Source organism: Lasiosphaeria miniovina, assembly GCF_030549165.1.
Source record: "Lasiosphaeria miniovina strain SMH2392-1A chromosome Unknown B0T26scaffold_4, whole genome shotgun sequence".
Classification (NCBI taxonomy): domain Eukaryota; kingdom Fungi; phylum Ascomycota; class Sordariomycetes; order Sordariales; family Lasiosphaeriaceae; genus Lasiosphaeria; species Lasiosphaeria miniovina.
The window spans coordinates 62,729-85,439 of record NW_026848223.1 but is presented as its reverse complement, the minus strand read 5'-3'; the positions used below and the strand labels follow the sequence as shown (position 1 = coordinate 85,439).

The window sequence follows — 22,711 nt, the reverse complement described above, 5'->3', positions numbered from 1 at the left end:
TTCCCGAGGTTGCAGGGCTGCGCGTTCGCCACTCCTCATCCAAAAGACCAGCCCGTTTGCCTTGACGGGCATGTCGTGATAATGGATGTGCGGCCGAAAAGGCAAGTGGCATTCGGCGACCTTGTACCCCTCCTCATCCGCGGAGTAATCTCAATCCCTGTAGTCCGTGACGCTTCGGCAATCCTCTCAGAACCAAGATTGCCTGCCAAACCTGGAACCTACCTATGGGGGTACGTATAGGTAGGTATTTGGCTATGCCATTCTGCTTGTAGCTGGGACCGGACGACAAATTCCACTACTACTAGACAGACCTGCCTGCCATTCATCCCACATACATACTACCCATTTTACAGATCACCTATTATGAGATTCCGCGTCCACCTCTCTCCACTCGCCGCCCCTCCTCCTGATGCAGTCCAGTAATAATGACATCTGGATGGCATTATGTTGAGCCTTTCCAGCCGGGCTAGATTAATTTCGCACCCGATTCGCTCGGCATGGCTATACTACGTATATATATATATATCCAGGTACGTACAGACGAAGGCATAAATACCTGGTATGTACTAGGTATGTACGAAGTACCTACCTTACCTAGTAGGGTAGGTAAGGTACCAACTTGGCCAAAATAAGAAACGGAGGGCCTCGTGGTTCGGACGGGAAACACTTGACCGCTAACCCGTACTCCTGGGATGATGCAGGACTATGCCATAAGGACACCCACCTGGTAATTAGCCCATAAGAACTCCGTAGACAGGCTCGGCGAGTGGCAGAGGCATGAACCGCCGGCGCATGCTATGCGATGCCATGCCGTTCCGTCCATACCTGCATTGTCGCCGATACGGGCCCGAATGCTTACTCATAGCGCCGATGCAATGAACAAAATTGTTGCGACTAGTGTAGAGGCTTACTGTTAGCGATTGTTATCGGTTTGGTCATGTCACAGTTGACGGAGACGGACCATTCCTGCACAGTGCACAGCTGTCACAAATTTTAATCGCGGTCAGGCTGGCCCTTCTCCCGACAATCCGACGCACCCCTCCCTCTGCCTGTGCCATCACCTCAGCCCTACGAGACAACCCCTGCAGGCAAATCATCCCGGCCCTTGTTGGTTCCCCGTGCGGATGCACAATCCTACAGGGCAGCATTACTGTTTCCTGCCGTTGGTTCCGGGCTCGCGTCGAAATCCTTTCCTCCCAGGTTACAAAACGAAAAGGTCGATGGATCGGTTCGGGAGGCGCCACGATGTAGAGAACAAAAACAAAAAAGAACCCCAAGAACTCGTGGCCCGAGCCTAGAGTCTGCGATCGCGTGCCGTGGCTCCCGCTCTTCTGATGGATGCTCCAGTAACCAATATGAAGAAAGTGCAACCTGGAAGGCACCAGTCTGAACCATCACATGGAAGCTTTGCACCATGACTCGCTCCACCGACGGGCGCAACTTCCGTCTGCAGACCATGGCCCCGAACTTGGAAAAAAAAAACGGGTGTACCCAGATGGCGTGCCACAAAAGCCCTGCGAATGCGATCACGACTTTTTTTCGGCGACTCTCAAAGGCTCTGACCGCTACTTTTTGATGAATTATAATTCTCCAATATGCGCAGTCTGCCCATCAAGACGAGACCGCCATTGAGGCGACTTGGAGTCTCGACGTATTGATTGGCTCACGGGCTCAATCAATCAGCTCCCTCGTGCCACGGCTGGGATTGAGTGTGGCAAAGGGCTTAACCTGAAGTCGTCAGCTCCTTTTCCTTCTCCTTCTTGTGCCATGCCGCTTTTGCAATCTTCACTTTTTATTTCCAAAGGCACTCCGGCACTCCATCCGCTAGTGTGCACTGTACATACATGCATACGGATACTAGTGCTCGCATTCACTGGGTAGGTTTGCCGTTTTGCTTTGCTGGACCATGTCGCCCCGCAATACAATACGAAGGAAGGACAAACGGTTACTCTGCTAGAAAGAAATCCCAAGAGAGATGGCACTCTTTCTTATTTATTTATTTTTTTTAATTTTTTTTCCGGTTTTCTGTTCGTTCGCCGTGACTCGTTATGGGGTTTGCCGCATCCAATCTGGCGGTATCCAACCAGGAGCCGGGTGGGTTCTGGCGTCACATCGTCGTCTTTGTCAAGCGACGGCACCGCCCCTCACCCAGTCTCTTCTGCTCTGGGTCGGCCGCCCTTGATGAGCCATTGACTGGACAGGATACGGAGCGCCTCGATCTCATCATGACATCCGTCGCGATTCTTCACTGGGCCAAACCGCCGCTTAGGACGCAGAGGCTAGGCCATGTGACGCCGCGTCTTCGCCAGATGGAGCAATGCAACGAGATCCTGCCCCAGCTGAGTTCTGGAGACGAGACAGCAAGGCTCGACTCCGACTCTGGACTCGCGAGGCTGGGCAGCCCAATGGCTCGCGTAAACCGTTTTCTCTCGTCCTATTATCTCCAGTTTCTCTTCTCGTAGGATTTTGCGGGCCCTCATCTGAGCAGAGGACGGACGTGTTGAGATATGACATGGCATGACGGCACGCCGTGCAACAACTCCCCTCACGGCCTAACAAGTGCGTCTCGAGTTCTCATGTGACACACAAAGGCCTGCATTGGACAATCCGATCTCGTCGGGATGCTTCTGGGTGGAGGCGGCACAGCCGATTCCACGTCGCATTCTCTACCATTCGCCGGCGGGAGAGAGCCCCAAGGAGCTGCGTCCCTCCTTCGCGCCCTGTCTTTGCCCACTTGAGCCGCGCGCCAGTCTCGACTCGGGTTTTGTGACTACCAAACAAAGAAGGCTCCAGAGACCCGTCGTCATGCCGGCGCCTTACACGAGGGCCTAGCCATGCGCTTCTTGGCTCAACGCAAGGAAGGCGCACTTTCGCCGTTGGCGTCTTGTCCTAGCTTGGTTTCGCTCGGGTCATGTCCTGGGCTCAACATCCATCATCTGACTGGCAATATCAAGTCAAGTCACACCTCAGCCCCCATAGGACACCAGTGCGGTGCTTGTCAGCCAGCCTCGTGCCGGCTTGTCAAGCGCCAGTCCGGTTTCGCGTGTCCCGGGATATTGGGCCAGCTGCGCGACTGGATAGGCCGGCCCGTCTTGAAAGGGCGGTGACCTCGCCTCCACCCTCACTGCGTCAAGAGTCGTTGCGGACGCGGGTGCTGCTGTCTTTTGCGGTGGTTATTGTCTCTGCGCCAGATCCTGGCGGCAGGGTTGGTCAGTCTTCGATCTAGGGAGCACGGAGAGGGGAGCTCCGGGCAACCTCTCAGTATGGCGTAAGGGGATCTTGCTGACTTCCTCGAGAGCCTCACGGACGGTGATTCGTAGAGCTTCCATCGCGGCTGCGGACAAGGTGAGACGTAAATCAGCGGGGCCTCGCTCCAGCTTGCCTTCGGCCCTGTGGTGATGCTCCTCGTCATCGAGAGGGTCTACACGCTCGCTTCGGTTTCTCCTTGTGTCCTCGCAGGCAATAACTCACCTTCCACATGACAGGCGACGGGTCTTACCCGTGGACATACCATTGCCAATCCCTTCCATCCTCTCCTACCATGTCCCCACCAAAACAAGAAGCAAGATGCTCAACGGGGAGGGGGGGCTATTGATGAGACCGAATGGGGGGAAAAGCCACCATCCCATCTGCCGCTATTTGTCATCCTCGTCCCCATCCCATCGTTCCTAGCACGACCATCGACGCCGCCGGCGCCTCAAAGCCGCACCACGCTGACATGAGCATCGTAAATTATGGCAGCGGCGGGTGGAAGGCATGGGCGGGGAAGAATGGGATCGCAAAAGTATCATCCTGACGGGAGTCGTCACAGTTGCGTTGCCGAGAGCCTAGGCAAAAGGGAGGCAAGCGGTCAGCCAAGATCCCGTCGGCAGGAGCCCGCCTCTTTCTGTCACCCCTCCCCAAAAAATTCCTCACTCTTCCTCACCGCTGTCTGAGATACCTACAGAAGGAAGCGGTCGAAAAGATACGAGGTACCAAGAAGGGATATTAAAGGTTTGCATTTACCTCGTTACTGGGCCGTTGGATGGCATGAGAGGGCGATACAAGACGAAGTAGAGACCAAGTAGCGAGATGATGCATTAGCGCGGCTGGGCAGAAAATCGCTTTTTGCGATGACTTGCAGATCCTAGGCCAAAGAGACGCCTCGCGCGCGGCTAAGACATACCAGATACCAACCTAGATGCCCAGTCTAAGTAATACGAAGCAAGGGAGAGCAAAAAAAGAAAATAGAAAAGAAGAAAATAATTCGTGACATTTTCGCCTCAATTGACAGGAGCTGTTACATGGATATATGTGGTGGGTTTGTGTGTGTGTGGTGGGAGATCATACATACATGGAGACTAAGGACGAAGAAACGAGAGCAAGCAATCCGAAAAGAGAAAAACAAGAGTACCTAGATAGCAATACAAGGTAGCCCAAACTCCACAACCTAGGATTGGTAAGTGATGAGAAGATCGATAACCACTGAACGCCGGATACCAACACAAGCTCTGTCCGACCGATAAGAGAAAAGGGGGTGTGCGCGAGGAAGAGGGAGAAGGGGCAGCCCGGTGACCAACCCCCCTACCATGTAGTATTGCCACTATTAAAAAAAAGACGTCGACAATATTTCCAAGTCAATTACAGTCGTCAAGAACACGGAATACGCATGGAGAAGGACCCACGTGCCAAGAAGACAAGACATCTTCTAGGAGGGCGTGTGCACACAGTAATTGGAAGAAAGGCCCTGGATCCAAAGAGAATACGTAAAAACGCAAGCCCCTTCATCCTCTTACAGCGCGGATATCTCCATTGGCTCGCCACCGCCGCCTCCCATGACCTCGGATTCGTCTTCCATCATGCGGATCATGCCATCGAGGTTCTCGTCCAACATCTCCTGGTCCTCGGGCGGAAGACAGCTCTCGAGAAGATGGCGGTACTTGTCGATTTTCTCGCCCGTGCCCAGCATGCCACGGGCCTCGACGTACTCGGTCTCGATGGCGCGCTGCTCCTGGAGGATCCTCTGCAGCTCCGCGGCCAGGCGGAGACGGTTCTCGTAAGTGTCGACGTCCTGCCCATTGGCGCCGCCGCCGTCCCCGTTCACCACCATACCCAACTCATGCTCGACCGCTTCCTGCACGGCGATACGGTTCTGGTGGGTCACGAAGGCGAGTACCTTATTTCGCGCATTGGTGGAGTCTTCATTGGTCTTGGCGGCGGCCTCGTCAGCCTCGACGCGTGATTCGAGATCGGCGACGGACGCTCGCAGGTTGTTTAGTTCGGCCTGAGTATTGAGAAGAATACGCCGCGCCTCTCTTTCCGCGTCGTCGTTCTCCTTAAACTCGTCGTCAAAGCTCCGTGCCAGGTCCTGGAACTTCTGGAGCACCAGAGGCGTGATGCGCGACTGTACCGTGTTGGCTGCATCGCTTTGGTAGCTGGCAGCTAGCTTGGCTGAGTCGGCGACCGCGTCGCGAAACGCATTGTGCTGTTGCGATTCTGGCGCGAATGGACTGGACGAGCGTTGCGGGCCTGAGCGGATGGTCTTGGACTTTGAGGCGTTGAGCTCCTTGATCAAATCCTCAGCCCTAATGCCTTCGCTGTTTGGGATATCGGTGGATGCGCCGCGGCCAAGAAGCGCGCGTATGCATTTACGGGCGTCTCTTTGCGCAGCAAGATGCACCGCAGTATTGCCTTCTTGGTCCTGGGCGTCAAGTAGCTGCTGCACAAAGTCGGGATGGTGTGTTTCCTGCAGCTTGTTCAGAATGTTGTCTAGATAGTACCGCGAGCACGAGTGACTTGTGACGAGCCCACTCTTCATAACTGCCGCGTGGTGTATGACGGTGCAGCCCGATGCATCCCGGGCTTCGACGGTACCAAATAGCTCCTTCATGATAAGTGGGAATGTCTGTTTCTCGTAGCAATTGGTGAAGTTGACGGCTCGCATGAGGGGCGTCTCGCCGCGCACGTTCTGCGCTCTTAAATTTGCACCAAAGCGCTTCAGTTGCTTGATGACATCGACGTCGCCCATGGCGGATGCCCAGTGTAGAGCGGTATGACGCTCTGTGTCGATTTCGAAGTCGGGCTGGAAGTTGGTTGGGGGGTCTGGGCGGATGGTGGGTTGTTTGTTCCTAGAGAGTAAGAAGTAGTCGAGCAGCTCGTCCCCATACATGGCGTGCTGCTGCTGTGTGAGGTCTTGTATCATCTCCTCGCGCTTTCGTTTCCTGTGGCCTGTTGAGAATTGTGCCGTGTCGTAGCGGTCGTCTTCTCCCATGTACGAGGCCGAGGCTACTGTCAAGTTGTCCGGGGTGTCATCTTCCGGCAGCTGGGAATCTGCCTGCTCGAACTCCTCTTGTACAGGGGCACCTTTGGGACCATGTGAGACGTTGCTGGCTTGCGATGGGGTTTTCTTGTGCGACTTACTGCCCCATTTAGGAACAGCAGGCCTGGCCTTTGGGGCCTTGGGCTTGCTGGTATGTCTCGGCGCAGGCGGGGGGGTTTCGGTGCCTGGCTGGAACTCGAAGATGGGCCGTAGCCGGTCGTAGATGTTATTTCGGAGAGCAAGGGACTCGCCCTGTTCAAGAGGAATCCACGTGCCTAGACAGAAGAACGGAAAAGGTTAGCTACCGTACTCAACTGGCACTATACATGGAGATGGTGCAAGTTGAGTCTTTGGCATGCGCACCTTGATACTTTCCATATCCGCCCTGTATTTTCTCGTGTACCTCCTTCTGAACCTCCCGCTCAAGGATGCGAGTACGGGCGGGCTTGTCGAAGCCGGCGGCCTTCAAAATATGTGTCGCATTGATCCAGTCGTCCTGGCGACGGCGCATAACATGTTCTTTCAAGTCGGGCCCGAACTGGAACTCCCACACAGGGATCTGCCAATGATACGTACGGTTAGCGGTCGGAGGCAGTTTTGGCAGGGCGGCGGGGACTACTCAGAGCGCGAGGGTTCGATTGACTTACACCACTATATGTGGCACTGTAGATGCCGGCCTCTGTAGTTCCCTTCGCCATGTTGCCGAGCCCGCGCGATGGTCAGAGGCTGGAAGTAAGCCTAGGTCAAGCGTCCGGGGGGGGGGTGGGGAGGTTGGCAGAAATGATTCATCGACAGGCCACCTAATTTTTTCTCCCCTGTTTGCCGCAGACGCCAGCGGCCAGGATGCAGAATGGCTAGGTTGATGGAATCCGTAATCCAAACAGCGTATTCCGTACACAAATGATGCGCTGCCAAAGAGGCCTAACACGCGCGAGGCTGACGACGTCTGGGTTCGGCGACGAGCTTCAATGGGGCATGATCTGACAAGGCGGTTGCGGAAATGAGGACGCGGCACGAAAAAGACGCGGTGCGGGTTGCTGGCAGGGCAGGCCCGACGCGGTTGACGCGAATCCCTTAAAGGGGATAAATCTTGCCTGCACGTGACAGGTCACCACTGAGGGGTAGCACGGCGGCTCCCACCCGTCGGCAGCGGCAATGGTCAGCCCCAAAGTCCCCAGGGACCCCTGAGGCAGGCCACCAACCACAATTTTTATCCGCAGGTATCCGACACTCTTGCCTTTCCTTTGGCTCGCAAAGAAAAAAAAGATACTTTGGTACATTCCTGCCTCTCTTCTTAATTCTATTTGGCAAGCCATCGAGAGTCCAGTCATGTCAGGCTCAGGCACTGCATCGTCGAAGCCGGACCTAATTGACCCATGGTTCAAACCAAAGTCATGTTTCTATCCGGCTCATGATTCATACCCAAGTTATGCACAAACGCAAATGATTGGTACTACTTTGCCGTATTCTTTTTGCTCTATTTGCCCCATGTTTCGTAGAGACCGTATTATCATTGGTAATTACTAAGAATTGAGCGTCACTGACAGTATCTAAGAGTTGCGAAAGACGGTTAATTACAACGTCTTGAGTCCTTACAGTAAACATCTTTAGCTACATAATCCTTGTCAGGGTGTAACCAAAGGGACTATTCTAGCTCAAATGCCGGCGGGTCCATGATTGTCTTATCAATATTTGACCGTTTATCAGTTTCGAAACACCCCCATATTCATCGTGTCCTTTTTTGTCTGCATTGATCGTCTCTCAAAGACACAATTCAGCTGTTACTTCTACATGACATTTGAACAGCCAATTCGCGGAGGTCGGTCAAGTTGGCCACTTGGTGAATCTCAATTCGCAACATAAAAAGAGACAGTGGGAGGCGACGCCGACACAAGAGAATGACACACTGGCAAGGATCGGCTCAACGGTGCCGAATATCGCATATTTAATTTGTACCTACATATGTGGCCTACGCCAAGTATGGCGTAACGTTCAGATTGTTTGGCTGTCGGCATTGGATGTCGGATGGTGCGATATCACGCGAGAATGGCAAGTTGCGTTTTGGCGAGACAGCGCATCCTGAAACCCACAACTGGAAACCGTTCGGTGATGCATTTCCTTTACTTTGAGAAGGATGTATGGTAGGTTCTCACTGTATGTGCTGCATTAGGGGGTTGGATGACCACACTCGTGAACCTCAACTCAGACGCATGGTCGTCGGGTGATGCCGTGAATGCACCACTAAGGACACGGTCGTCAACGACTGGCATAATGATAATTATGAATTCGTAGGCAGCAGGGTGCGATACTGATAACGCCGAATGGATTCGTTGCTGCGTGGCGCAACCCGCGGGGTATTGCACCTCATGCCCAAGTGGCGAGACCTTGAAGCCCGGTTGCGCAACCAAAGAGAAACGAATGCACCAGATTAGAGACGTCTCGGCCATCCATGAGCTCTCTCCAGTGAGACAACACTCTGGCATAAAAAGAGTAGAAGTCTCCCTCTTTTGCTTTCCGAGGCCGAGCCAAGATAGGACTGGTTTCTGACAACAAATAATAGCGGCTCCCTTCAAGAGACACCAAAATAAGCCAACACGCTCAAACCTATTCATCATGGCTCCTCCTGCAGCAGACGTCGACATTCAGCCCAGCCCTGCCGTCTTGGACCTTCCTATCAAGGCCAAGACCGTCCCCGGGCACTCTAGCGACTCCCGCCTGGCAGGACCTCTGGAATACTCTGGAAGTCTTGATTCCTTTGATCAGTTTGACGTTACGGCCGTCATTGGCCGCGAATTTCCCAAGCTTCAAATTAGCGAGATTCTTCACGACGATTCCAAGATTCGAGATTTGGCCATTCTCGGTATGTCTTTCCTGTCCGGTTGCTCGGGAGTAACCCACACTGTCACACATACCAAGACTGCTGACCCAACTGCTGTTCTAGTTTCCCAGCGCGGTGTGTTGTTCTTCCGCAACCAGGACCTCAACATCGATGACCAGAAGCTATTAGGCCAGCGGTTGGGCGAGTTGACGGGCAAACCCGAGACGTCCAAGCTGCACCGCCACGCGCTGTCCAACAGCAAGCGCGGCATCGCCGTCGATGAGAACGGCAGGCTCGATGACGAGGTCTCCATCATCTCGTCCGAGCAGAATCGCAAGTTCTATGCGGACCGGGCGGCCCAAAATTCCAAGAAGATTGCCAGCGAGGGCTGGCACGCCGAGTACGTCGACCATTCCTTCATTGCTCTTGCACATGGGGAGAAAGACGTGGATGAAATCTGACAAAATGACTCAAAGCATCACATTCGAGAATATCCCTTCGGATTATGCCATTCTCAAGATTGTGCAGCCGCCCTCGGACGTGGGTGGCGACACTCTGTGGGCCTCGGGTTACGAGGTATACGACCGCTTGAGCCCGGCATTTCAGAAGCTGGCCGAGGGTCTCACGGCAACCCACTACCAGCCGAGATTCGTCCAGGTCAAGGATGCTTTTGGCGCCGAGCTCATCGACGACTACCGCGGCGCGCCCGAGAACAAGGGCCTCGACTTCAAGGCCGTGCAGTGAGTCACGTCTTGACTGAGTCCTCTTCTGCACTGTTTTACCCTGTTCTAAATCAGTCTCCAATTATTCACTGACACCCAAAACATAGTCCCGTCATCCGCACCAACCCCGTCACGGGCTGGAAGAGCGTCTTTGGGGCTGGGCACCAGGTCGAGGCTGGCTGGATCAACGACGTCACCCGCCGCGAGAGCGAAATCATCAAGGACTACTGTTAGCCACCCCTCAAGCAAACTACCTAATGCTGCGTATTGTGCCCCCTCAAGCAAACTACCTAATGCTGCGTATTGTGACCTGCCTAATAATTACTAACTCGATGCGCAGTCAAGCAGCTGATTACCGAGAACCACGACCTGCAGGTGCGCTTTCGGTGGAACAAGAATGATTTGGCCATCTGGGACAAGTACGCCGTGTCCTTAAACCCGTCCCCTTCAACCGCCCCAACCGCGAGCCGAAGTTGAATACACACTGGCAGCACGTACAAGTAATTAGTCCGCTAACACTGTAGTCGCTTTACACAGCCGCTCCGTCTTTCACACTGCCACATAGTAAGTGCAGCAGAGTCTTAGCTCTCGGGACCCGAGCCACCGTGATGATCGTGACCGGCCACTAAGAACAGTTCAATGACAGTGACTACGCCGGAAAGCGCCAGGGCAACCGTGTCGTCTCACTTGGCGAGAAGCCCTACTTTGATCCCAACTCCAAGTCTCGGCGGGAGGCGCTGGGTCTGCTGGAGTGAAGGGAGTTGGCAGAACACACTCCAGGCACGCATGAAGACACGGAAAGGAACAACGGAAAGGAACACTCGGTTAAAGGACACATCGTTCGTGTTGCGGGACACATTTGTCTGAAGACTGAAGACAATTTGAGTTTGCACTGCAAGAGGACGAGAGTGCGAGAGTTCGAGAGTAAAAGGTAAAGAAAGGCTTGGGCAGGCTGCAGAGTTGAAGTCTAACTGCTTCTTTATTTCCTGCTCCTCATAGCCGAACGCAGCTTGGGTACCGTAACCTTCTCCGCTCTCAGGCTTGCTTCAACCTTGGGCGTCCGTGTCTTGCCAAACGGGCTATAATCCAGCGATATCTCCATGCCGAGGGTCCTCACGTCGGCCGCCCACCTCCAGTATTCGTTCTCGGACGTGACCACGCCGCGGCCGACGAGATGGATCGCAAGCGACCAGACGTAGGCGAGGTCGCTCGAGAAGCCAAACAGCTCCGACTGCTCGACGATGCCGGTGATGACGTCCTTGTTTTCCCGTGTCGCTTCCACGGCGGCGAGGTCAGCCCACTCCGCATCGTGCGGGATGTCGGCCAGCCTCCGGCGCGTCGGGGTCCTGGCGTCCCGGCCGAACGGGTTGGCTTCTTCCGTCGGCCCGTCCCGGCACCGCGTGGCCTCGTAAAAGTCGCACTCGGGGCTGGATGCGCGGCACACGACCAGCGCCCAGCGGTATCTGCGCCAGTTGTAGTACAGCGGCGCCGTCGTCAGCGATTCGACCAGCGTAAACGGGATCGCGACTGTCTTGATCAGCAGAGGCCCGTGCGGGCGCTTGAGAGTCGGCAGCATGCTCATTCTCTGCGACGCGAAGAGTTTCGCGTGGATTCCGTCCTCGGCGCCGTCGCTCTTCTCGTCCGGAACGACCGGGGCCAGCGGGGGGAACAGCACCCCGTACATTTCCGAGACCGGGGGGGGGGGGGGGAATATGAAATGGGGCCTGACTATAACCAGGTACCCTGTCGAATAAGACGATTCAAGGCTTGGGACCAGAGAGAAAAATAGCAAAAGCTAAGAGCGTAAAGAATGGTGTGGAGCGGTGTGTAACCAATATAGCTATTTACGAGGTGCGAGGCTGGGCCAGGCGGGCTCTGTGGGTCAGGGTCGAGCGTCGAATGCATCTTCTTTGCGTATCTTGAGGTGTTTTGGGACCAAGCGCGACCAACCCGGCCGGCCGGCCGGCCACGGCATGAGACTGACGCGGTGCCAAGCCGCTCGGTCAAGTGCAATTGCTCATTGCAATCGCGAGTTGCGTACGTCAATGTTCAGCAATCCTCAAGTACTCAGAAGTAGCCTGGCTTGACATCAATTGGTCCAGTGCACCAAGTCTCTCCTCTTGACTTTTTGTTGTTGTCCCCAGCCGAGCCCATCACGAGCGCCGATTAACTCGCCGGGAACAAGTGGGAAGCAGGGGGCGCGTGGGGGACCCAGCTCGGCCGTTATGGAGCCCACGCCGGGCCGGTCTCCGTCAGACCCGGGCCTCCGACAGGGCCGAGAGCCAAATTAAAGTATCACCTTCGGCCCAAGCGCCGCATCGCAGCGCGACGAAACGCGTCCCGACACAATTGAATAAAATCAAACCTTCAAATGATTCTGCCAATGATTTGACGCGACTCTTGCGAGCGGAAAACCCGAGGGGACTCTGAAGATGAACGCCTTCCCCCCCACTTGAAAGGTCGGCCAAGCAGAATTACGGTCCTCGGAAAGGTGGAGGACATTGAACCCCCAGCCTCCAGGGCAGGCCGAGATGACGGGAAATGTCCGTATTGCTCCCGACCTCGATGGTGCGTTTTGAGACAGGGCGAGGGCGTCGGTGACTCCTCACCTGGACTTGGGTATATAACAACATAGATATGCTGTTAAAAAGGTAACTCTTGTACACATTCCTCCACTTTTCTCTGCAGCGAATGTTCTTTTCATTGCGACCACTCGGTCCTGCACTCGACCTCATCTCGCACCCACGCAATCTGGATATGGGAAGAAGGGAAGGCTGGCATCAAAAGCCGCGCGAAGAAAAGGACGGCGAGGGCATATGATTGCAGCGAAGAAAGACGAAACGAATGAACTGCAGACAACTGAAGCTAGCCAGTCAACCTAAACGCAGGCAGGTAGGGCCTTCCAGTAAATCCGGGGCGGGGCTCGGTGGTGAATGTAGGCTGGGGATTCATTCCGCTAGGTTATCTGTCGAGGGCAGCCTGTTTGCGCGGAATGAAGATGGCATTGGCGAGACTCATTTTGGAGAAGGACAAACATTAATGGAAGACTGAGTGTTGGGCTTTCGGGGTGGTGATAATTGCTGGGGCACAACCAAAAGTGTGGCATTGGCTGGCCGCCCATCATTGTGCAGATGGGGCGCCCTCAGTGTGATTGATGTTGGAGATTTAGCAGAAAGATGTGGCAAGGCCAACCCGACCTGCTGACCACAGAACTTGTCAAACCAAAGGAAACAAACCCTCGACCAGTGATGTCGAATTGGTAATGACAGGGTTAAATTGTTACCTGATGTCAACATCAAAGTCTGGTTGCATCAGTCCGACTAGTCCAAACATAACTGCAAGATAGAAGTCGTTTCCATCCCAAAGGTCGCTTAGTAATTAATCTGCCATGTCATAAACTGCCTTATTGGATCATACCTACCTGGTCATATCAGGAAATAGGAACCAGGCCATATTGAAGGTTTGTACCGCTGGATATAGTCCTAAGACGGGTCTCTTGACCTAGTCATGGGCAGGTATAGATGCAGCACTGCTGCATCCTCTCCATGAATTCCTAGGGGGACGAGAATGTGGAGTAGTAGGCGGCAATGAGACAAGTGCTGGGTGCCGGGACTTGTGTGTGGTGCGTTGGGTGTGGCGTGTTTTGCGCGGTTTACTGTTGAGTATTGGGTGCTCGGACTGGCGGAAGGGAGCTAGGCGAAGAGAGGGGGCTAGGCGAAGAGAGAGGAGCGCGACCAAGCGAGAGTCCCGTCGTGTGCTAGGTGGTACCTAGGCATTTCTTCAGTTATTGTGAACCTATTCGATCGTACCACAGGTTCCAGTACGCGAGAGGATCGGGTCGAAATCGACTAAGCTAGACAAATGAAAGAGAGGGACCGAAAGAAGAATAGGTGAGGCCGTTCCGCCTTGGCTTAATGGGGTACTGAATTTTGGTGGACAAACGGCGGACAACTTGAAGTGCCTGCCGCCGCCTTCAGCAGTTCGGCAAAAATTAACCGGCCCGGTTTCCGGGACCGCCGCGCAAGGCCGAAATGCTTACGTATGTACATACATACATACGCAACCCGCCGGCTGGCCGGCAGAGCATGTGGGGCTGCGGGGCCGGGGCCTCAACCAACCCAACCCGTCTTCAGCTTCACAGTGCTGTACATGTACAGTCGCATCGGCCAATGGTTGTCCAGGGTTCAGCCTGACCCCTGCCCCTCGCGCCTTCCGTCGGTGGAGGGATGGTCCAATCGAGCATCCATTGCGGCAGCCACAAATAACAGCCAGTTCAGCTCAGGCTTTCCTCCTTTAGCTCGAAATGCAGAGGCCAAAGTTTCTCCGCCATCCCCAATCCTCTTTCGGGGCCTGTTTGGATGCACCTCTGGCTTCGCTTCCGCCATGACGCCGACATGGACACACTGCGCGCGCCTCGTCGGTGCTACCCTTCTGGCGATGTGCACCGGCATCGCGCCCGCTAACGCGTTCGCACCCCTGGAACGGCGTGGTAGCGACAGTTCGTGGAGCCCCGCAAAGCAGACGGGCCTGCCCGAGCGCGACCACCCAAATCGGGTCGGATGGAGCCCCAGGCCCACGGATGCGCCGCCATCGCAGCACAACTACGGCGCTATGGACTTACTGAAGCGCGACACCTTCTCAATCGGCTCCGACACATGCGGCTTCCTCGCCGGCTATTCGTGTAAGCACCGGCCCCTCAAGATGCTGCAAGCCCGTTCGAATTGACTGACGGGCCGGACTGACCTCGAGTCTCAGCTGCGGCTGTGACGTGTGTCAAGCTTGGGGCATACTGCACCGACGATGGCGCCGGTAACATTGACTGCTGCACTGGCGCCTATTCGGTCTGCAAGTCCAGCATGCTGTCGGCCTGTCTGGACTTCTCGGCCTCGTTGCAGGGAGCCTGCGGCACTGGCCTGGGACCGAGGACTCTCTGCTGGTATGCCCCCCCCAAAGAGCAATATGCGGCCCAATCATGACTGACTGACACATGCCCTGCTAGTCCCCAAAGCTTGCCGTCATGTGCCACTCTCCTGTATTCGGCAGCCGCCTCCCCCTACAGAGTCTCCTCCCTCTTCGAGTGCAATACGGACGGCGGACTCACCACCCTGCTGAAGACACCGCCAGACTTTCTGGTGACCCACTCTGCTTCGTCCTCGTCCTCGTCCTCGTCCTCGTCTACCTCGACCTCCTCAAGCTCTTTGACGACATCCAGCTCCACGTCGACGTCGCCTGTAACAACAAGCGGCAGTGGGAATGGTGGAAATAGTGGGGGCAGCGGTGACGGGGGCAGCTCTACCCCCATTGGCGCTATCGTCGGCGGGGTTGTTGGTGGAGTCGCAGTCATAGGGCTGGCCATCTTCCTGGTGTTCTTCTTTGTGCTCCGCAACCGCCGGGCCAGGAACAACAACAACTTGGTTGTGGCGCCGCCCATGGCGCAGGGAGCAGCGTATGGCGGCCCGGGCCAGCCGCCTTTTGCGCCGGCCGCGAACCCCAACCAGCAGCCGTACGGCCAGGGCACCGGCGAGCAATACTTCAAACCCTACGACCCTAATCTACAACAGCAGCCCGAATACAACAACCCGGCCGGCGTATACGGCGCCGGCTACGCAAACACGGCGACACCGTCGACTACCACAACGGCCGTGCCTCCGCCGTCCAGCACCAGCCCTGGCTCCCAACATCTGTCGTACCCGCCCGCGCCTTTTCCTCAACAGCAGGGGTACCCTCCCCCACAGGGCTACGCCGCGCCCGTCGTCATGAACGAGCTGTCTGTACAGCATGCCGTCGGAACCAACGAGCACCGGGCCGAGCTGACGTAATCAGAGGCTCGGTTTTGAGGACAGTTTCCTAGGCATCGCTGGATGGGCTTGGGATGAAAGGACGCCTGCCGTTTTGCGACTTTTCTTTTTGACATTGCGCCCGGAGCACGAATTTAACAGTATATGGTCCCACGAGGGTCTCCCATGTTTCACATCTACGTCCTCTAATATATACCTTTCACGAGGTTTTTGGAATACGATCATGGCATCTTGATAGTAAATAATCTTCCTGGGAGTGGATGGAACGGGATGTGTATACGGGCGATGGTTTGGCTGGGATGGATGGTAGTTCTGGACGGACTGGATGTGATGAGATGAGATGGACGGGGGATATGTCGATCTAATGCTTACAGGTGGCAACGACAACAAGTCGTTCGGTTGGCATAGGGGTAAATATACACGACTTCAATTGACTCATGGAACGAGGTCAAGTTTGTTTTCCTTTTATCATTTAATTATGTAATGATACTAGACAAGTCCTGAGCGCCAGGGATTACGCTGCAGTTCTTGCTAAGTCCAGCTCCTCGGTCGCTACTTGGCAACTAAGTTCGTGTTATGGTTAACTTGCGTTATCTCCAAGACCAACAACCTCTGAGTTTAACCCTAGCCTGGGGATGACTAAATTAGCTCTGGCCCCAACAGACACCCATCGAATCAAGCGAACACCCCAGGCGCTGCGAAACTGATTTCTGCAAGAAACAATCCAGCTGAGCGTGTTGGACGATGGTAGTCAGCCGGAACCGTGACGATCCAGGCTCAGCCCACGAACAGCAGAGACCACAGCGGATAATCAACCGCACCTGCCGCTTTTCAAGTTCTCCCTAATTTCGACGGTCGACACTGATCGTTAAGATGGTACTGTACCCGTGGACGCTATCGGACGAGAAGCTTGAACTCTCGAGATCGCAACCCACTCTCAACCTTTCACTCATCCTATCAGCGAACGCCATACTATTCGTGGTTCAGCGTCCGTCCCCAAGCCAAAGAACCCCTTAGGTCTTAGTCACCCACACTATTGCTATTCTCTCCGGCGAGCTTGGTTTGAGACCGATGTTATTCAATCTGTGAGTCAGGAATCTGTGAGTTAGGTATCAGGACATCTACAACCAGCCGTGCCTTGTCCCACTGCAGGTGTTCCTCGCCTACCTGATCAGCACCACATCAGCCGTTCTCTCCTAAGAGTGGAATCGGCACGCTCCCAGCGCCCAGGGCGCCTGGACTTCAAGGTCGCCATTATCTGTGCTCTGAAGCTCGAGTACGAGGCTGCCATTCTGCTCTTCAACCCTGAGAGCATATGGGACCAAAGTGGACACCTCTTCGGCCGGCTGGACGAGGACGACAATACCTACATGCACGGCCGAATCGGCGATCACAATATCGTTCCTGTCCTGCTTCCGGGGCAATTCGGCAAGGTGTCTGCAGCCCGCGTCACCACCGAGCTGTATCGACGAAAGGTAGCTGAATCTGGCTAAATCGTCTGGTCGTAGGTCTGCGGTGGCTATCTCCAGCATCCCTGGAGCTGGGGGAGCTGGCGGCATCGACGTCCTACTCGGCGGCGTGATTGTCAGCACATCCGTCGTACAATACGACTTCGGGCAGTACTCTCCCGATAGATTCCACATCAAAGACACAATGAAGGACAACGATATTCTGGGTATGCTCGAAACTCTTGACACAGGATATGGACGGGCCGCGATAAAGAAAACAACGGCAACCCTGTTGCAGGATCTCCATCGTCGCGACACAAGCCGCACCTATACCCTCCCTGCGGCAACGCAAGACAACCTTTACCGACCGAGCTGCCGCCACAAGCACAGGGGCGCTCCCACATGCGAGTGCCTGAACACGACTGCAAACGGCGATTCTGTCTGCAAGTTGGCCATCGAGTTATCCTGTGAGGACCTCGGCTGCGAGGAGGAGTGTATGGTTTGAACGTACACGCCTCAAGGAACGGCAGGCAGAACAAAGCAGCGCAGAGGTTGAGACCAAATTCAACCCTTCCATCCACCTATCAGTACACTTTGGCCGGGTTGCCTCAGGCGACGTGGTCATGAAATCCAGGACGGACCGGGATCGAATTGCAGCGGAGCAGCAAATAATCGCATTCGAGATGGAGCTGCCAGCGTCTGGGATGAGCTGCCCTGCTTCGTTGTCAAAGCAGCTTGCGACTACGCCGCCTCGCACAAGAACAAGACGTGGCAGCTGTATGCAGCAGCCACCCCAGCGTCCACAGCAAGGGCTATTCTGGAGCGATACGAGAAGACGGACAGAATCACCCCGAGTCTCTTGGGAACTGAAACGTTTGCGACCAACACGAAACCCACCGAGTCCTCAGTGGCCTCGATGCCCGCAGGCGCAGGGGTTCATATATCCGCGGTTACCGAGGTCCACGTCCCCACTGGGAGCTCGTCAGCCACAACTGTCATCGCAACCATCTCTGCCGGAGCAGAAACTGCCGTAGGCGGTCCAGAAGACGAAGTTGACCAAGAATCTGCAGCGACGTGGCCGGTACCCTTTTCCTTGAAGGGGAATCTCATCAACCGCCCGGAGATTCTTAAGCCCGTCATGGAGAGGTATGAGGTAGGCCAACGGCGGGTTGCGCTTGTCGGGCTCGGTGGGATCGGCAAGTCTCAGCTAGCGATCAAGATTGCACAGGAAGCCAAGAAGCCAAGAAGCCAGGAAGCCAGGAAGCCAGGAAGCCAGGAAGCCAGGAAGCCAGGAAGCCAGGAAGCCAGGAAGCCAGGAAGCCAGGAAGCCAGGAAGACGTCGCGGGTGTTCTGGGTTGACCCAACCACACGATGCAGTCTCTAGAACGCCTACCGGGCCGTAGCTGACAAGCGAAGTTGCGCACGACTGACTCCATGAGTGACAGCGACGCCCTTCGCTTGGTTCACGGCTGGGCTGTGGCGTGAGGAGAATGGCTGGTGGACGATAATTCTCGACAACGCCAACGACGAGAGTGTATTCTTTTCTGGCGATCCAATGCCTGCAGACTTCCTGCCGAGCACTAGCAATGGCTCCATTCTGGTCACGTCGACAAACGAAAAAGTCGCGCAAATGCTCACTGGTGGTCAGAAGAATGTAATCAGAGTCCGGGGCACGAGCGAGGAGGAGGCCGTGCACCTCTTCAAGGCTCTATAGACTAAAAGACGAAATTGAGGTGCCGGCCGAGGACGAGATCAGGGAGTTGACTCGCCTTCTGGAGTGCACGCCACTGGCTATATTGCAGGCCGCGGCTTACATAAATTTCCGGTGGCCTCGCAAATCTGTCCGGAACTATATCGACGACTTTTGGAAGCACGGCGAGGACAAAAATACAATGCTGGACTGGCCACCGGATCTAGGGTCAGGTTCAAAGGCGGCCACGAGGTAAGTGAAATCCAAGACAATATGCGGATAACATCTGGCAAACAAGCCTTGGCGGAGGAGAAGTTTGCCAAGGACCTTGACACGCTGACTCGTTACTACCTTGTCGAGTACGGCGAACAGCAGCTGGGGATGCTCCAGATACACCCGTTGGTCAAGACCTGCACGCAGTTCTGGCTGGAGAAGACGGGCCACCGCGCACGGTGGAAGAAGCACTTCCTGCGGTCAATGGCGTGCGAGTTTCCCGAGCGACCATCGGACCATTGGGACGAATGCGAACAGCTCAGTCTCCACCTACAGCATCTGAGCGGATCGGACGATGAAGTGTCTGACAAAGCCAGCGTCAAGATCTGGATTGAGCTTTGTCAGGGTAGCACAGGTGAGTCATTGAACAGTCCTGAGGAAAAGGGAGTGTGATGCTAAATTTCATTTCTCCAGTTCTGGGATATGCAAGGCCGTAGCCAAGCGGCCAAAAAGTGCTGTACCGGGCCATCGACCTCGGGGAAGATGTGCTGGGCGTGGCCGAGGAGTCGACCATGGCCAGCCGCGTTGAGCTGATCTAGCTTCTGCGGCTTCGGGGGGACTACGCCGAGGCGGAGACGGTATGTAAAAGGATGGTCGAGGTGAGGGAGCGGAAGCTCGGCGCCAGCCACCGAGATACGCTCCAACTAGGCACACTGCGAACTGAGATACTGCTGGCGCTGAAGAAGCCCAATATGGCGGAAAAGTACATCTCGCGCGTCGTGAAGCTGTCCAAGGAGGACCTAGGGCAGCTGGACAGCGTGACACTTCACCTGTTGGGGATGCAGGCCAAGGTGCTGGCCGAGCTCGGGAGAGACACGAAGGCCGAGGAGATCATCCAAAACGCCATGCAGGACCACGAGAAGAAAACAAGCGACCCTGACGGCGACAGCGACTCGGAGGACCCCCACACGACGACCAGCCTGACCGACTACTATACGACAATCCTGGCGCGGCAGGGCAAGCACGAAGGCGGCAGAGAGGCTGTGCCAGCAGGCGATTGCAATGATGCAGCAGGTTCTCGAGAGGGACGCGGGCCGCAGCGTGCTGGGCTATGTTAGCGAGCTAGCGTCGGCGCTGGACAAACAGGGCCGGCACCGGGATGCCGAGGACGTGCTGCGGGATCTGGTCGCGCAGCAGACTAAAGCGCTGACGCTGGGGCCCGACAACCCCAAGACGCTGCGCAGCACTGTCGAGCTAGGGCACAAGCTGTGTCTGCGCGGCAAGATCGAAGAGGCATGGAGTTGTTGGAAAAGGCTTGCCGTCGTGGGTTGGCCAAGGTGTTCGGCGACGTCGATCACAGGATGGTGGGCCGAGACACGGTGGGCCGAGGAGATCAAGAGGACGATGGAGTCGCTGAAGGGCGAGCTTGAGAGCGAAAGCGAGAGCCAGGGCGAAGTGGCAGCGGACGAGAAAAGCACTGGGTTGGTCGCAGTACATGGACTTGGGGTAGCGGTCGAGGTTGGGCCGGAAAGAGCTGAAAGTAATTGATGTTGGTGCCGATGTCACGAGCAAACTCTAAAGGCAGCATGCCCGGGCCTGAAGAGAGGGCCATGGTATTCTGGCGTATTCCGTACCTAGGTTGCTAGGTTATTAGAGGTTGGTCGGGACTCGAATGGTGAAGTCTATTCTGGTAGACGGGCTGGCGGAATGATAGACCGCTTCTGCTAGCTTCGTGAACCGTGCCTTCCGGTCCGTAGGGAGCAGCTGCCATCTGCAGTCTGGTCGACCGCCGAATGGAGGGATCGAAGGGCGGGGTCGAAAAGAGCCAACCAAGGTTCTTGCCAGTCAGCCGGTTTCGGGACCCCTTAGCAGCCCCACACCCACAGCGCTGTTCCCCACTGATGCACGCGGTGCAGGCGGCGCGTTTTGTGATTGGCAGATCATCCCCACAGGGGCATAAAGGGGTGCAGTGGATATGCTCATGTGATCGGCCTTCAAGCGTTGTTCTGTGCTACCGTTCAAGTTCTCTAGGTTGCTTTGGCTTGTGACGACAGCGAAGACGTAAACACGCCAGCTATGCAATCGCTACGAGGCCACGCACGATCTCCCGCAAGAAGACCACGACCGCTCGCCCGCGTTGCTTCGTCTGATATTGGCCTTGCTGTTCCTTTGTCCGATTGAGGAGAACCCCGCGCGCGCCTGGGAGCACACGACAACCCGACACGAAAGCCGCACAATGTTCCGCTCGTCTGACCTGCGCCCCGCGCAACCTCTGCTCGACCCCCAAGCCAATGCGCACCCGTACGCCAGCTCCGACGAAGAAGACCGCGGCCGGCCGACGCACCGCAGCACGCGACGCGGCAGCCCGCTGCTCCTCTCGCCGTCGACGTCGGCTTCGCACACAGCGACAGCCCCCCCTTTTCTCCAGGCCCGCCCGCCAGACCGCCCTACATTCTCCCGGCGCAGCACGATGCGCTCGTCGCGCAGCCCCGCGGCAGCCGACGGCGACGCCCGCCGGGCCGCGCGAAAGAAATACACCCTGGCGGCCTTCTTCCTGTGCGTGAGCCTGTTCTCCTTCACTGTGCAGACAGAGCTGGCGGCCTACGTGCAGCACGAGCTGGGCTGGGACAAGGCGTACTGTATGCTGTACGTGACGCACGGGTCGTGGGTGCTGCTGTGGCCGCTGCAGCTGGGCATACTGCGTTTGCAACGCCGCGACCAGCCGTGGCCCCAGTTCTGGCGCCGGCACCTCTGGCTGCTGCGCACCACGGCCCAGATGGTCGAGCGGCAGGACTTGCACGCCGCCACCGCTACCCGCCCGCCCGGGAGCCGCTCACCCTGGCGCTACCTCCTCCGCACCACCATGCTCGTCACCTCTGCCCTTACAGTCGCCGGCCTTAGCTGGTACGTCGCTGTCAGCATGACCACCCCTAGCGACCTCACAGCGATCTACAACTGCAGCGCCTTCTTCGCGTACGCCTTCTCGGTGCCGCTGTTGAAGGAGCGGCTGCGGCTGGACAAGAGCGTGGCTGTGGGCGTGGCCATCATGGGCGTGCTGGTGGTGGCGTACGGGGACGGCAAGGGCTCCGCGGCTAATGCGGATCCGCCGGCGTCGGGGGGGATGCCGCCGCGGGGGTCGGACAGCGGCATGCGCCTCGCCGGGAACCTCATCATTGGTGTAGGGTCGGTTCTGTATGGTCTCTACGAAGTGCTGTACAAGCGGCTTGCCTGCCCTCCTGAGGGCACATCGCCGGGGCGGGGCATCATCTTTGCCAACACGTTTGGGAGCCTGATCGGGGCGTTCACGCTTACAGTGCTGTGGATCCCGCTGCCCGTCCTCCATGTGCTGGGCTGGGAGACGTTTGAGCTGCCGACTGGCCAGGCCGCGTGGCTGTTGTTCATCAGCGTGGTAGTGAACATGACGTTTACGGGGTCGTTCCTTGTCCTGATCTCGCTCACGAGCCCCGTGTTCAGCTCCGTCGCGGCGCTGCTCACAATCTTCACCGTGGCCATTGTCGACTGGTTCTGGACGGGCCAGGCGCTGAGTGCCGCCGCAATATTTGGCGGCCTGCTCATCATCGTCGCCTTTGGAATGCTCAGCTGGAGCACGTGGCGCGAGATGACCGAGGACGAGCGCAAGAGGCGCCAAGTCGTGGACCTGAGCGGCGACGACGAGGATGATGGCGAGAGCCGCAAGGATGATGATTAAGAGCATCGGCCGCCC

General features: G+C 56.3%; 7 protein-coding genes across 7 annotated transcripts; 5 read left to right on the top strand and 2 right to left on the bottom strand.

Moving 5' to 3' along the window:
- Positions 1-4,425: 4,425 nt before the first annotated feature.
- B0T26DRAFT_265755 (uncharacterized protein) lies at positions 4,426-7,107 on the bottom strand. Its single transcript, XM_060434076.1, has 3 exons — positions 6,946-7,107; positions 6,662-6,857; positions 4,426-6,573 (listed from the first exon to the last, which is right to left on the bottom strand). Exons 1-3 carry the CDS (start codon positions 6,994-6,996, stop codon positions 4,772-4,774), a joined length of 2,049 nt encoding a protein of 682 aa, XP_060295557.1. The 5' UTR covers positions 6,997-7,107; the 3' UTR covers positions 4,426-4,771.
- Positions 7,108-8,751: 1,644 nt separating this feature from the next.
- B0T26DRAFT_871425 (uncharacterized protein) lies at positions 8,752-10,848 on the top strand. Its single transcript, XM_060447927.1, has 7 exons — positions 8,752-9,158; positions 9,240-9,516; positions 9,593-9,856; positions 9,946-10,067; positions 10,179-10,257; positions 10,376-10,402; positions 10,485-10,848. Exons 1-7 carry the CDS (start codon positions 8,912-8,914, stop codon positions 10,591-10,593), a joined length of 1,125 nt encoding a protein of 374 aa, XP_060295556.1. The 5' UTR covers positions 8,752-8,911; the 3' UTR covers positions 10,594-10,848.
- B0T26DRAFT_750906 (uncharacterized protein) lies at positions 10,818-11,522 on the bottom strand (the record flags this gene model as incomplete). Its single annotated transcript, XM_060445297.1, has 1 exon — positions 10,818-11,522. One exon carries the CDS (start codon positions 11,520-11,522, stop codon positions 10,818-10,820), a length of 705 nt encoding a protein of 234 aa, XP_060295555.1.
- Positions 11,523-14,115: 2,593 nt separating this feature from the next.
- Positions 14,116-15,110, top strand: B0T26DRAFT_265651 (uncharacterized protein). Its single transcript, XM_060434075.1, has 3 exons — positions 14,116-14,519; positions 14,594-14,774; positions 14,953-15,110. Coding segments are annotated over exons 1-3 (480 nt in total). The 5' UTR covers positions 14,116-14,221; the 3' UTR covers positions 14,954-15,110.
- Positions 15,111-15,976: 866 nt separating this feature from the next.
- Positions 15,977-18,798, top strand: B0T26DRAFT_750904 (uncharacterized protein; the record flags this gene model as incomplete). The annotated part of the gene is made up of 5 exons (XM_060445296.1): positions 15,977-16,034; positions 16,867-17,098; positions 17,166-17,578; positions 17,816-18,460; positions 18,530-18,798. The coding sequence occupies 5 exons, from the start codon at positions 15,977-15,979 to the stop codon at positions 18,796-18,798; spliced, it is 1,617 nt and encodes a 538-aa protein (XP_060295553.1).
- Positions 18,799-19,047: 249 nt separating this feature from the next.
- B0T26DRAFT_750903 (uncharacterized protein) lies at positions 19,048-19,586 on the top strand (the record flags this gene model as incomplete). The annotated part of the gene is made up of 2 exons (XM_060445295.1): positions 19,048-19,402; positions 19,501-19,586. The coding sequence occupies 2 exons, from the start codon at positions 19,048-19,050 to the stop codon at positions 19,584-19,586; spliced, it is 441 nt and encodes a 146-aa protein (XP_060295552.1).
- Positions 19,587-19,637: 51 nt separating this feature from the next.
- Positions 19,638-22,696, top strand: B0T26DRAFT_750902 (uncharacterized protein; the record flags this gene model as incomplete). Its single annotated transcript, XM_060445294.1, has 4 exons — positions 19,638-20,030; positions 20,059-20,287; positions 20,348-20,472; positions 21,062-22,696. The coding sequence occupies 4 exons, from the start codon at positions 19,638-19,640 to the stop codon at positions 22,694-22,696; spliced, it is 2,382 nt and encodes a 793-aa protein (XP_060295551.1).
- Positions 22,697-22,711: the final 15 nt, after the last annotated feature.